The sequence below is a fragment of the Ursus arctos genome, unplaced genomic scaffold (genome assembly GCF_023065955.2).
Source record: "Ursus arctos isolate Adak ecotype North America unplaced genomic scaffold, UrsArc2.0 scaffold_16, whole genome shotgun sequence".
NCBI classification, from domain to species: domain Eukaryota; kingdom Metazoa; phylum Chordata; class Mammalia; order Carnivora; family Ursidae; genus Ursus; species Ursus arctos.
Genome location: NW_026622830.1, coordinates 9,988,658 through 10,003,857, shown reverse-complemented (window position 1 = coordinate 10,003,857; position 15,200 = coordinate 9,988,658). Strand labels below are relative to the sequence as shown.

Below are 15,200 nucleotides of genomic sequence, written 5' to 3'. Positions count from 1 at the left end.
AAACCATTGTTTAAAAATCACGTTTTTTTTAAAAAAAAAAAGCTTTTCGTGGATAACTTGGCAAAACAAAAAAATGTTTTAATCTATTAGCAAAATCAGATTTCCCCATGTCCTCCCCCTTATAGCAATATTATAGTATTTTTAGACTAAAAGCAACATTTTAGCACAGGCGGCCGCTCCCTAAATATCAGACACGTCTGGGGGCGCATCTACAAACCTCATGATCTTTGAGTTCACAGTGTTCTTTAAGTCACTTCTGTTTCTCGTGTAAGTGTATTCTAAAAGGAAACTCCCTATCGATACTACAAAAAGAAAGCAAGTATCTCTTGGCACAAACAGAAAGAACCGAAAAAATAATTGTTAGCCTTTCACCGGCCACGAGCCACCCAAAGTGATCTTTGGCGATGTTTCTCCGTCAATCCTTCCAAGTCACACAAATGAGAGAAAACAGATACTAGCTTAAGAATTCAGCACTGCTGCGGGCGCCCAGCCGGTGCGCTCAGTTGAGCCCCCAGCTCTTGGTTTTGGCTCAGGTCATAACCTCAGGGTCCTGGGATCAAGCCCCATGTCAGGCTCCACCCTTGGCACGGACTCCACTTGAGATTCTCTCTCCCTCTCCCTCTGCCCCTCCTGCTTGTACTGTCAGTCTCTCTAAAATAAATAAATAAATCTTTAAATTAAAAAAAAAAAAGGTTGCGGGGGGGGGGGGGCGACGCCTGGGTGCCTCAGTTGGTTCAGTCTCTGCCTTCGGCTCAGGTCATGATCCCAGGGTCCTGGGATCGAGCCCCACACGGGGCTCCTTGCTCCGCAGGGAGCCTGCTTCTCCCTCTGGCTGCCGCTCCCCCTGCTTGTGCTCACTCGCTCACTCTCTGACAACTAAATAAATAAAATCTTAGGGGAAAAAAAAAAAAAGAATTCAGCACTGTTATAGCTCTTTCGGTAAAAGTCATCAATAAGAACATTACAAGTCGTCTTTTTCTTTGGAAATTAAACTAAAGTCCACTCAGTGTCGTAAGTAAAGCTGGAGGCACCCCACATCCATTCCCAAAAGTGGCCACAAATACCACCAGAGCTAATTCATGACTTTCATCGTTTCCATTTGGGAACAGTACTAAAAGAAAGCGCTATTCTGAGAAGTAGCCACCAAAAGTCCAAAGATGGACTGGTCGGTGCCTTGCCTCTTCCAGCTCGTGGCATGGGTGCCTTAGGTCAAGGTCAAATGGCCACACTCCTTCTTTGGGACCGGCTTGCAGGGCCTCCAGTCCCTGGTCTTTCTCCGGAAAGCGCCCGAAAGCATGGTTCCTGTATCCACCTCTACCCTTCAGCACCCCTGCCTGTGTCTGTAATTCCACATCCCCTGGTGTCACTGCCTGGGGGGGCGCCGGGCCGGGTTCTGCGCAGGGACTCTGTAACAGGAAATGGATGGCATGAGTGCAGCTGAGCGGGCTGGCAGCGGACGCCGCGGGCACTTTCCAGTGGGCCGCTGCCAAGGCTCGTCCCGACTGTTCCCGTCCAGAGGGGCAAAGGGCTGTTTACACAACTCCCCACTCCAGCACAGGGAGGGGAAGAGAGGGGAAGGCCTGGGGTCTATGGATGTCACTGAGCAGCACGACCCCCTCCTCCATCCTGCCCCCAAACACACCCTATACACAGTGTACCTAATACCACCTCCACCGTGTCAAGAGGACACTGCACGCACGCGCAGACACACACACACCCCTATATACATTCGATCCTCATTATTCGCGGTTTCTGTATTTGCAAATTCACCTACTGCGTAAAACTTACAACCTCAAAATCAATATTCACAGCACTGTGGTGGTCACTCACAGACATGTACGAGACTTCCCCAGGTGAGGGGGGACAAGGCAACACTTCCGGTCCCAGCTCCATACAGTACATATGTGTCCTTTCCACAGTCCAAATAGACCTAAATAGGGCCACACTTTTTGCACTTCGGAGCTTTTTGTCAGTGACATCCCTGTTTAAAATAGCCCCCAACCATAGTGCTGACATGCTGTCCCGTGTCCTGAGAACAGGAAGCTTATGAGTTGCAGGGCTGTTGGTCCTGGGTTCAATGTTAATGAATCAACAACATACATTAAATACAGAGTCTTTAAACCAAAACATACCTTTAAAACAAGGTAAAACAGGACCAGAGGCTTGCAGAGAAGTAACCCTGTATCTCCCTTTGGGGGCAATGGTTCAGTATTCGCTAATTCAGGGCTGGCAGGGACCTTCCGGAACATAACCACTGTGAATAACGAGAATCAACCAAACTGTGTCTAACGCTACCTCCGTTGTGTCAAAAGAGAAAAGGGCATTTTAACCCCACAAATTAGAAAGGACAGCTTCAGACCTTTCAGTGGAATAAAGGAATGTATGAGAAGAACTCCCCGCGCCGGCATTATCTTTCTTCTTTCACGTAAACAGTGAAACCCACGTTACTGAGGGACCCGGGTCCTGGCGCGGTGCCGAGCACTGCTGCGAACGCACACGGAGCCTGCCACAGCCCTGTCACTAGACTCGGTCATGTGAGGTCTGAGATGGCTTCTCCTGGCATCAAGTCCTCTGCGGGCATTCTCCAGCTAGAGTTCGTACTCACCTAGGCCCTCTCCAAAGACCCAGAAAGAGGACAAGATGTCATCCAGTGCTAGAAATCCAGCCTCCAGGCTGGGAGAAGAACAACTTCCAGTGCTCGCCAGTGCTCCTAGCGCTCCCTGCACGCACGAAGCCCGGCGAGCCAGGCACTCTTCCCATGTCCCCGTGTTGCACGAGAGGAAGCTGCGGCTCAGAGGGGAGAAGACAGTCCCCCGGGTTGATACAAGCAGAAAAACGCCAAACTGGTCCATTCACCTAAGTCCGTGTGACCCTGGAATCCAAACTCTTTAACTCACAAATCCACAAAGCCCGCGGTCAGTCTGGCCTGGGTCATTGAAACTGCAGCCTACAAAATTCTCACCTTGGTTCTCGCAGCGGTTGGAAAACGTGCTATAGCTTAAAGAGCTGCCGCTCCCAAATTCTCTACCCTGCAGCCGGGCGGGGGGGGGGGAAATCATTCATTGTTCCTGGGGGGGAAAAGAACTCAACTGAGGGAAAGAGCAGAGCTGGCTGGACACCTGCCCCAAAGAACGCTCCCAAGTTCTAACTGGGAGACAGGCTCACCTGAGTTTGCATTAGTTTCTGCCACACGTGCTCGGCCAGGATTAACTGCTTAACCTTTCTGAGCCTCAGTTTCCTTTATCAGTAGAACAAGCATAAAAAATACCAACCTCAAAGGGGCACCGTGCGGGAAGGGCAAGAGAACCTCAGTTCAGAGCCAAGACACCGCAGATCTCGAGTAAGCACTGGTTCTCCCCCTCAGCGGTCAGGGAGCGGGTCCTGCAACACGTCGGTTTAAATTCTGCACCCTCTGGGACGCCTGGGTGACACAGACGGCTCGGCGTCTGCCTTCAGCTCAGGTCACAATCCCAGGGTCCTGCGATGGGGTCCCGCATCGGGCTCCCTGCTCAACGGAGAGTCTGCCTCTCCCTCTGCCTGTCCTTCCCCCGGCTTGTGCTCTCCTTCTCGCTCTCAATAAAATCTTTAAAATTAATTAATTAATTCTGCACCCTCAAGCAAAAGGTAAGCATGAGCCTTGAGACGCCTCTGGCCAAGGCCGGCAGGCAGGTGCCCCCACCCCCAGCCTCCCTGGGATGTGAAGCCAGGGCAGGCACCTGTTCCCGGGCTCCGGGGGTACGCCCACCTTGCACCGGCCACCGCTTGCTGCTGTGGCCAATCAGCATGAATTCATTATCTTACAGTTCTGGAGGCTGGCAGTCCGTAGCAGGTCTCGTGGGCCCCCAGTCAGGATGTCAGCAGGGCCGGGTTCCCTCTGGAGGCTGTTTGCTCGAGGTTTCCCGTTTCGAGACGCCCCCCTGTGTGCTCCCGTCTCCATCTTCAAGCCAGCAGTGAGCGTCCTGCCATGTCTCTCAGATTCACTCCCCGCTCTTTCAAGGACGCTTGTGAGGACACTGGGCCCACCTGGCTAACCCATCTCGAAATCATTAATCACATCGGCAAAGCCCCTCTTGCCACGGAAGGTCACCTGCCCACAGGCCCCGCGGGCCGATATTCTGCCCATCGCACCACCTCTGCAACAATCCAGATTTTTTTTTTACTCTTTTCCCTTAAATGCTTGACTTCTTGCGTCAATAGCATACAGTGTTTTTCACATAAATCATCCACTGAAAAAACTCTTCATGAGAATATGTGTCTTGTATTTAAAGATGGAAACTAACTCAGCTCACAAGCTGCTGTCCCTCAGTGAGGAAAAGAGACAAAGGCAGAGGGGATGCCTTCTCTTTGCCTGAGGCTCCCTTCTGGTGCTCACACCCCAAATCCCCCCCACCCCCACACTCAAATCATGTGGTTAAGACTTGATGCCATCAACCAGGGAAGATCTCTGAGCCACAGAGTCACATCAGAAGAATGAGTAAGCAGCAATCTGAGAAGGTCCAACAGACTTCTGCCTGGACCATCTAGAAAAGGTTATCCCCTCCCCATTCCCAGGGGATCAGACACTGGAGATCGGCTGCAGGCATTTCTCCTCTCAAAAAGGACTTACTGGGCACCTACTCTGTGCCAGCCTCTGCGTGATGGTGATTAAGCTGTCACCAACTGGGGCCCCGCTGTTCCCAGCTGAATGATCACACGAGCACGTCACACTCCCACTGTGTGAGACAGAAAAGGAGCAGGTGCTCTGAGAGGCTCCCAGTGCAACCTGATCTCTAGTCAGGAACATCAGGGAAGGCTCCCCCGAGGACGTGAGACCTCGGTAAGGCTTAACGGAAGACTGAGCTTTGACTAGGTGAAGAGGGGAGAGGACATTCCAGGCGGAGAACAGGATGTGCAAAGGTCCTGTGTCAAGAGAGAGCCCAGGAGAAGATACTGAGCACAGTGTGGCTGGAGGAGAAAGGGCCCAGGCTATACTATTCGGTGTGTGAAGATGACGATGGAAGGAGGGAGGGGCCACAACAGAATCTTCTGTGATGGTGGAAAAGCATGTACCTCCATCATCCAACATGCAGGCACGGCCCACATGTGGGTACTGGGAACTAAAAAGTGGCTCACGCCACCGAGGCGCTAAATTTCTAACTTTAATTCTAATTATTTTAACTCTGAATGTAAATAGCCACATGAGGCTCAGGACCACCATGGTGGACAGCATGGGACCTCACAGAAATGGAAAGCCACAAGAGGGCTTCGGGCAAAACATTTTCACGAGCAGAACATCTGGCCACACCTGCTCTGGCCGCAGGGTGGAGACCTCACTGGCCGATCAATACCACGGAGGCAGGGAGGTGAGTGATGACGGTGATGGTGGCCGTGAGGGTCAGGTGCACAGATTCCAGGCAATTTGGCAGGGGGCACACGTGGGAGGTTTAGTAAAGGGTGAGCAAGGGAGGGCGAGGCAGCATCCGGGATGATGCCTGGGTTTCCAGACTGCGTCACTGAAGAGACGGCACCCACTCTCGGGGCTTGGGAACACCGGAGGAAGGAGGAAGGAAGACCAGGCTTGCGGTGGGAGCCAGCCCGTGAGTTTGCTCTCGAGCAGACTGAGGGCAGGAGTCAGGGGGAGGACAGAAGACGTGGTTCTCTGCTAAGGTGGTCACTAAAGCCATGCGTATGGGTGAACTGCACCCATACTTCCAAGGGGAAGGAGGTCCAGGACCAAATCTTAAGCAACCGCAACACTTAATGGTGAAAGAGGAGGCAGAACCATACCGTCGTGGAGGATACAGGAAACGATGACAAGCTGCGTCTCTAAAACTCAGGGCAGACAGGAGAAATGAAGGCACATGTCCACACAGAGACTTGAATGTTCTTTACGATATTATTTATAATGGGCAAAAACCAGAAATAACCCATATGTCCATCTTGGTTAAAAAAAAATGTGATCTATCCATACAATGGAATCCTATTAAGCCATAAAAAGGCACTTTGAAACCCCTGTGCTGAAAGAAACCAGACACAAGGACAACATACTGCATGATTCCATTTACATGAAATTTCCAAAAAATGCAAACCTATGGAAATAGAAAGCAGATCAGCAGGACTAAGTGCAAACGGGCATGAGGGAGCTGTGTGGGGTGATGGGCGTGTTTGAAAACTAGACTGTGGTGATCGCTGCACAAACGCTAACTTTACTTCTATTATTTTTAACTCATCTCTGCACCCAACGTGGGGCTCCAACTCACGACCCAGAGATCGAAAGTCTCACGCTCTTCCCACTGAGCCAGCCAGGCACCCCTATAACTTTACTTTAAAAAAAACAAATCAACGAATTGTGGGTCCGTTAAGCATCTGCCTTGATCTCAGGGTCCTGGGATCTAGCCCCACGTTGAGCTCCTTGCCCAGGGAGGAGTCTGCTTCTCCCTCTCCCTCTGCCCCTCCCTGCTCATGCTCACATTCTAATAAATAAAATATTTTTTTAAAGAAATCAATGAATTGTACATTTACTATATATTTTATGTGAGGTAAATTATGCCTCAATAAATTTGTTTTAAAAATTCAGTAGAATATGAACTTAATCAGCTCTTTCTAAACCCAGTTCATATCCAGAACTTCCTAGTCCAAATACATCAAAAATCAAAGCATCCTCATCCAATCCAGCCATAAAACCCAAAGGCAAAGTCTTAGTTCAGCCTGTAATATCACACCAGAGCCTCAACATACCTGGTTGGAATCATTCAATGCAATTAATCATTTTCCCAGATTCGATCAGAACAGAGTCATGAATTGGGGTGCCTGGGTGGCGCAGTCGTTAGGCGTCTGCCTTCGGCTCAGGGCGTGATCCCGGCGTTCTGGGATCGAGCCCCACATCAGGCTCCTCTGCTAGGAGCCTGCTTCTTCCTCGCCCACTCCCCCTGCTTGTGCTCCCCCCCCCCAAAAAAAGAACAGAGTAATGAAATCCATAATATTTTTTAATGTCCCATCATCAAAGGCCCCTTCCTCTCAAAGGAGCATTCCGGAGAGCCCCCAGTAGCAAACCTCATGCAAAAGCCTGTCTTATTTATCACCATTAGCTCCGGCAAATACTAAGTTGTATTGAGTACTCACTGTTCTAAACTTTACATGGATTAAGTCTCTGAAACAACCCCCTGAGGTATCCAGAATTCTTATTCATCCCACTTTACAGATGGAAAAACTGAGACCCAGAGAGGTACAATAATTTTCCCAAAGTCAAATGGCTTGTCAGTGACGGAGCCTGGGCTTGAACCATGCTCAACTCCAGAACCCACACTCCTATCAACCAACGTCTGGTGTTTCACCAAAAAGGGAATTCCATTCAGCGAGCGGCAAAGCACGGAAAGCCAGAGAATGGTTTCAGTCAAAGCCGTGCACAAGCCCTGTTTCCTAACTGAACCGCTGCTAAAGGTTTCCCAGCATCAGGATGTGGTAACTTTCTCGAGAGAGAAAAGAGCATCGGAGCCACAGGATTCCTTCAGCAAATAAACTCCATGTCCTGGCAACATATGCTGAGTGACCCCAGCGTTGATTACACTGTCTCCTGGGACTCACTGCACCTACGTTTTTGGTTTAACCACAAAACCCCCAACCATCCTATACCTTAGAGCCATTTAGGTGAAATGAGTCGACTGGGTTCAAATCCACCCCCTCATACCGGCTATCTCTGTGACCTCAAACAAATTATTTCACATCACTGAATCTTAAATTTCCTTGTCTATAAAATGAGGAAACTAACTCCCCAAAACTCACATAATCATTACGAGGATTAAAACAGGGCTATTGGTGGGGCGCCTGGGTGGCACAGCGGCTAAGCGTCTGCCTTCAGCTCAGGGCGTGATCCTGGCGTTATGGGATCGAGCCCCACATCAGGCTCCTCTGCTATGAGCCTGCTTCTTCCTCTCCCACTCCCCCTGCTTGTGTTCCCCTCTCGCTGGCTGTCTCTATCTCTGTCAAGTAAATAAATAAAATCTTTAAAAAAAAAAAACAAAAACAAAAACAGGGCTATTGGGGCACCTGGGTGGCTCAGTTGGTTAAGCGTCCCCCTTTGGCTCAGGTCCTGTTCCCGGGGTCCTGGGATTGAGGTCCAAGGTCCTGGTCTCTCTCTCTCTCTCATCCTCTCTCTCTCTCAAATAAATAAAATCTTAAAAAACAAAACAAAACAGGGCTATTTATGTCAAGTACCCAGCAGAGAGAGCCTGACCAATCACAGACAGACAGTCCCTGACTTATGACAGTTCGACTTCGGATTTTTCAACTTTACAATGGTGCAAAATCAATATGCATTTGACATAAACTGTATTTTGAATTGTAATCTTTCCCCAGTGATGCGATCCCCCGCCATGACGCTGGACAGCAATCACAAGGGTCAATACTGATACACTGACAACCACCTCATTCCCACACAAGCATTCTTTCACTTTCAGTACAGCATTCAATACGTTACATGAGATATTCCACACTTTATTATCAAATAGTCTTTATGTTACACGATTTTCCCAACAGTAGGCTAACTTAACTGTTCTGAGCATGTTTAAGGTGGACCAGGCTGAGCTACGATGTTCAGTAGGTTAAGTGGAGTAAACACACTGAAGCTATTTTCAACTTAAAATAGGTTTATGAGCATGTAACCGCTTTGAAAGTCCAAGAACATCTATATTAGTTTCTTCTTCAACTCCCCCACCCATATTTCAAGGAGCCTCTCCATCACTCTGCTTACAAAAGTGCTTCCAGACCCCAAGATTCCCACCTTGATGTGGGCTACTCCTCCTAAAAAAGCAAATTAAATGCAAGAAAATACACATAAAAGCCTGGCTGTCCTGATACAGGATCTGAATCTCAATCACTGTCACTGTTTAGCAAATAAATTAGTTCCAATTAGCAAATTCTAAAAATGGGGTATGTTCCTCCATTCCAATACCAAACATATTTAACTGTCAGCACCACTCCCTCTGCGCCCCCATTTTGACAATACATATCTCTATCATGGTAATTACCACTTTTAAATAATTACCCTCATTTCTCTGTCATGCACTGAATCAGGAGTTCTCAACGACCACAGCACGGTAAAACCATCCGGGGAGCTTTAAAAACAAATAAGACACCCAGGTCCCACCCCAGATTATTTCAAAGGTTTAACACGGGGGCAGGGATGGTAGTTGTTAAGATCCCCAGGTGATCGCAATACACAACCAGCGTCAGAAGGCCTGTGTGAGTTGGACAGGGCTTGGGTTTGTTTTTAAAGATTTATTTATTTGAGAGAGAGAGAATGAGTGGTGGGGAGGGGCAGAGAGGGAGGGGGTGGGTGAGAGATTGAGAGAGAGAGAGAGAGAGAGAGAAGCAGACTCCCCGATCCCAAGACCCAGAGATCATGACCCAAGCGGAAGGCAGATGCCCAACCCACTGAGCCACCCAGGCGCTCCGGGCAGGGCTTGTTTAATTAACCTTTGCATCCCAGTCACCTGGCACCGCCCCTGCACAGAGTAGGCGTCTCATAATTGTTTTAAACACAAATTGGTAACTAGAAGACTTGAATCCACTGATCACACAAATTCATTAAAGTATTTACCCAGGGTGTATATTACACGCAGACACTATCCGGGCACAGAGCTCAAGTTAATTATTGTTTAGCCTTGAGTAGTCAGGATTAAAATACGCGAGAACGGTGAAAGAAGGGATGGAGGGCTGTCTGTCTTAGGGCCGAACGACCCTGAGTTCATCACCATTCTGCAGCATCTCCCCTGAAGTCCTTAACCTGAGCTCGTTTCCTCCTCTGTTTTACATAAACCCGGGCCTCCGGAACATTCAAGGAAGACGGGGACAAAGACCCCACAAAATGGCAGCTAGCATCACTTTTTTTTTTTTTGTTTTAATTCCACGGACACCTGATGGAAGCAAGCAACCCTAAGGGTTCACCCTCCGCATCTCCTGCACCAAGCAACTGACGCCACATTAAGCCGCGGCCACAAGGAAATGGCCTGAGAGCACAGGATGTTAAGGGAAAGGGCCGGTCCAAGGCCGCAGCCCCGCCCAGCTGCGGGTCTCAGTCGTCAGGGCACGTCAACCTCACCTGGGCAGCCTGGGAAAAAGCACATTTCCAGGTCCCACCCCCACCCCCACGAACTCTGATCGGCGGGCCTGGCAGGGGCCAGGAATGTGCATTTATTTTAACCAGCCCCATCAACCCTCACCCCCAGGTAAATCTGTCGCAGACGATGCCACAGTCCCTCACAATCTCAACAGGTCACTGCCAACCTCCGAACGGGAGGACGGCAGGGCGCAAAATACCTACCGTCCTCTCTCTCTCTCTCCAGGAGAGAGAAACCCACGCCTAGGCTGCCCTGGGGTCTGCCAATGCGGGAAAGGCACAGCAGGTGGCAACCCCCACCCCTGCCAGGGGGCTCCTTCCCTCAAATTGTGGGGAGCGGGAGGTTCTCCAGTCGACCAAGAGGAGCCCCGCCCAGCCTCCTGCGGCTGCTGGTTTCAGATCCACCCAAGGCCGGGAAGAGAAGGCGGCGTCCTGGGGCAGGGACCCGGAGGCGCTGATGGGGGACCCCGCGGCGGGTCTGCGTGCGGAGGCGGCCGAACCTCCCCCCACCAGTAAGCTCAGCATATCCGGGCTCCCGAGGGCTGTTGCAGGCGCAGAGCACGGTTTCATGTGGATCAGATCGTAATCACAACGACAGGGAGTAATCAGGAAACAATAAAAGGGTGAAAAGCTATGGCTGGTCCTAACTCTGCGCGCGGGTAAACAGCGCTAGGGCGGGTCCGGCTTCTCGGGGTTTCTAAAGGAAGGTGGGCAGGAGTGCAAGGAAGCCGCGCGCTCGGGCCCAAAAGGGACAGGATCGCCCACGGGGCCCGGGCCGGAGCTACAGCTGGGATGACCCGCCCGCCTCCCCCGCTGGCCGCCGGCTCATGGCGCCGGCTGCGGCGCGGCCAACATGTCAAGCCAGGCCAGGCCGCCCCAGCGCTGGACCCGGCCCGCGCGGACAAAGGCGGCCGGCGTCCCCGGGCCCCGCTCACCCGGCGCGGGGCCTGCTGTCCATCCGCTTCTTCTGGCGCACCGGCTGCAGCGGGATGTTGTCCGTCATGTCGCCCGCGCCGCCCGCCTTGGCCGCCGCGCCCCCCGCGCCGCCTGGGCCGCCGCCCGGTCCGGCCTCCGCGCCGCCGCCCGCCGGCGCCGCGCCGCCCCGGGGGAGGAGGCGGCGGCAGCGGGCGGGCCGGGCCCGCAGCGAGGGGGCGAGCTCGCGAGCGCCGGGCCACGCGCGGAGCCGCCCGCGCGGCCCGACCGACGGACACGGGCGCACCATGGGCCCGAGCTCCGCGCTGCGCCCGCTGGCCCCGCGCAGCGCCTGCCACGGGGGGCGGCCGGCTGTGTCGGCGCCGCCGCAGTGTCCCCGCCCCCCGCCCGCGCCGCGCGCCCCCCCACGCGCGCCCACCCGGCCACGCGCCCCCCGCCCACGCCCCGCCGTGCGCGCGCGCGCCCGCCGGCCGCCCGCCCACCGCCAGCCGCCGCTCATCCGCACACGCACACGCCCAGCCGCGCTCCCCGGTCCCACCGCGGGCGTTTCCTCGCGTGCTAACGCTGCCACCAACATGCACCGGCACACACGAGCCCTGCAGACACGCACTCATTCTCACCCGCTTCTTCCCCATCATCGTCCCCATTCACAAGCACATGCACACCCTGCCGCCTCACCCCCTGACGTCCACGATCAAACACCTGTACACCCTACCACACTCACCCGCCTCTCGGTCCCCCTCATCTACCCATTCTGAATCTTAGGCCTCACACACGTGTGCCCCAGAATCAGTCGCACAGGGACGTGCACCCTACCTTACTCCGCTTTCGGTCTGCCTCACCCACCCTCGCTCTCCCACCTGGATCCCTGGGATTCACAATCACGCACACGTGCACACACTCATGTTCACACTCCCTCAGCTACCTCTGGGGCTTAGACACATTCGAGCATGCTGGGAGTCTCACACACCTGACTCCTGCACCCAGACCCACATCCACGCTGACTGGTTCACACTCTCCCACACAGTGTCTAGGATCCATTCACTTTCAAGGGCCTGTTAAAGCTTTGAGAACAGGAAGAAAATGAGTCGTGGTGACAGAAGGAAAGACAGGAGGGGGGAAATTACAAATCCATATGTAATTGAAGAACCGCGAAGTGTAAAACCCTATAAATTAACCTGCTGTATGTAACCAAAGCAAAGTTTTAAGCAGTTACACCTGATGTATTTCACGTGGAGTATGGGTGCCTTTTAATATGTTTGCTGTGAGCTACCAGGTATCTGTGTCTGGGACCCTGGATGAAGGAAAGCTGATCCCAAGCCGAGAAGAATGAGTTATCTCATGTCACAAGGAAGTTCCTCATGAAAAGAAGCATGCCATTGGAATTGCTGCATTGCGCCTTTGAAGGGAAAACAGCATGGTTTGGCTAACACAGCCTGCTTTCTCTCCTGTCTTTACAACGGTGCTGAGCACACGGGGCGGCACACAGTCAACACTCAATAAATGCTTGTTCAGTAGAGGGAATGTAAACACCTGGATGCACTGATTACGGCATCAAAGTAGGCCCCACCCTCTCGCACCTGCTCCCCTGGAAGTCCCCCTTAAGCCCCGCCCACCTCCCCTCAGCGGCAAACCCCAGGCCCTCTTCTCCACTCCACTCCACTCCCACACAGACTAACAGAAAAGACCAGAGATTGTGACCCTGGAGTGCAGCTTCCCGCACACAGCTGGGGCCCAATAAAGGTGAGCTTTGGTTTTTATCATGCACCTAAAACACGCACGGGGTTCCATATTTAATCCTCCAACAGCTCTGCCAGCGAGGTCTCAATCAACCCCGCTTCACAGGTGAGGAAATAGCCCAGAGTGACCTGCACAAAACGAGGTTAGGAGGGAACGAGGCTGGGCTCCAGGGCCTTGCTTTTCATGCCCCCAGAAGGCAGGACGAAGGGCCTCCAGCGATCAACTAAATCACTTAGGACACTTCCAGCCACCTCCTAATCCCGATTTCCAGATATCTCCAAGTTCCCTGCGGCTTTGTGGAACCCATCTGTGGCCACCATCATCAGACTGTGCTTTTTCTTTTTTTTAAGATTTTTTATTTATTTATTCGACAGAAATAGAGACAGCCAGCGAGAGAGGGAACACAAGCAGGGGGAGTGGGAGAGGAAGAAGCAGGCTCATAGCAGAGGAGCCTGATGTGGGGCTCGATCCCGCAACGCCGGGATCACGCCCTGAGCCGAAGGCAGACGCTCAACCGCTGTGCTACCCAGGCGCCCCTGTGCTCTCTTTTTCTAAAAGCTGGAGTAGTGATAGCGGTTCTGTCATCAGAGATCCTACAACACTTTCCAAGACAACTTACAAATGGCCAAACCTCAGTTTCCTCATCTGTAAAGTGGGGACAGTGCCAGCCTCGCAGGATTGTTGGAAGGTTTAAATGAGTTCATTGTAAGTACAGAACAACTGGAAGAGTGGCTACGCAGAGGAAACACTCTGTAAGGCTTGTTATTACAGAGTTGGAAGAGTTCGGGGCAGTCATGGGAACGGGAAGCCCTTAGCACAATGCGCGCACGTGGTAATACTCGTGGAAGGGAAGCTATTACAATTCCTCCTCCCCCAACTGCTAGGAATATTTTTATTTTTCCCTAATTGAAGAACGAGCACCATAGTATCTATCCAGTGGTCATCTCTGGACAAAAAGATTCTAGGTAGATATTTAAAATATAGTTTAATTTATAGACTATTTTTTGGAGTCGTTTGGGATTTACAGAGAACTTGAGCAGATAGTAGCAAGAGCTCAGTATACCCCCCCGTATCTACTCCCCCACCCCGAACTCAGCAGCTCCCTTGTCATCAACATCTTGCCTGAGGGCGGTACATCCACGGGATCTGACGATTTTCCTTATTTTTATCTATTCTATTTTTTCTTCAGTGAACATGTATCACTTTTACAATGTTTTTACAGAAATACTTTTTATCTTTTTAAAATTGGGGTTTAAGTAATCTCTACACCCAATGTGGAGCTCAAACTCAGCGACCCCGCGATGAAGAGTCACATGGTCTTCCAACTGAGCCAGTCAGGTGCCCCTAAATGAATAATTTTTTAAAAGACAAGGAGCCCCCTCTTACCCTCCAGAGGTAGTAACATTTTCATGTGAAAAAAAAGAGATGATTTTATTGGTTTTGTTTTTTCCCAATTTTTTTCCAGCACACTTTTATAAACATCAGAGAAGATACTTTTCAAAAGGTTTCCAGCAAGACAATCAGTCCCCAGGAAGAGAGGCCCTTACAAGCTTTTATCTCATCTTGAGAGTGATCTACGTACACGAGGCAGCAGAGAGGCCCGTGGGGCCTTGGAGCAGCGCTAGGGGCCAGGAGAGGAGCCGAGCTAGGACAGGGCAGCGACTGGATGGGCGGGTGACGGGGGTCCCACTCAGCAGGACACCGCTTTCCTCTTCCTGGCCCGGGTCTGCCTTCTCCCCGTGGTCCTAGGAATGGTCACCTCGGGGTTCCGCTTGCAGTCTCTTTCAGTAACCCTGAGAGCCCTCTCTGTCCAGCAGGCCCTGAGTCCAGGAAGCTCCTGGTACTGATACCTGGAACAGAAAGGTCTTTAACAGATAAGCCATCCTAGTCCACAGCTTCTGCTTTCTGAGATACTGAGGTGCAGAGGCCACCCAACATCATCAACAGATGGTCGGCTGAGGCCATGATCTATTTTGAGATCTCGGTACAGCCCACCCTGAAGCCTTGTTTCCATCGATCTCCAAGCTGGCTCCTGCTGTTTATAGCACGTTGGCAGTAAGTAGACAAGAGGTCAAGGGCACAGATGAAATGGAGACAAGGAACACGGGAACTCAGAATTATTATATTTTTAAGGTTTATTTATTTATGGGGTGCTTGGGTGGCTCCGTCAGTTAAGTATCCACCTTCGGCTTGGGTCATGATCCCAGAGTTCTGGGATCGAGTCCTGCATGGGGCTCCCTGCTGAGTGGGGAGCCTGCTTCTCCCTCTCCTGCCTGCTTGTGCTCGAGAGAGAGCACACGAAAGAGAGAGAGCATGAGCTTGATCGGGGGAGGGGCAGAGGGGGAAAGAGAGAGAGACTCTCAAGCAGACTCCCCACTGAGCAAGGAGCCCAACATGGGGCTCGAACCCATGACCCTGAGATCATGACCTG

General features: G+C 51.8%; 1 protein-coding gene across 2 annotated transcripts in view; it reads right to left on the bottom strand.

The window, feature by feature from the left end:
- ATP9A (ATPase phospholipid transporting 9A (putative)) overlaps positions 1 to 11,156 on the bottom strand; it is a 125,877-nt gene extending 114,721 nt beyond the window's left edge. Inside the window, exon 1 of one of the 2 annotated variants that reach the window (XM_026503752.4) lies at positions 11,032 to 11,156. In XM_026503752.4, coding sequence (XP_026359537.2) covers positions 11,032 to 11,099 — 68 coding nt within the window. In that variant the 5' untranslated portion in view covers positions 11,100 to 11,156. The remainder of the gene's footprint in view (positions 1 to 11,031) is intronic. The other variant, XM_026503749.3, reaches the window with a different exon arrangement.
- Positions 11,157 to 15,200: the final 4,044 nt, after the last annotated feature.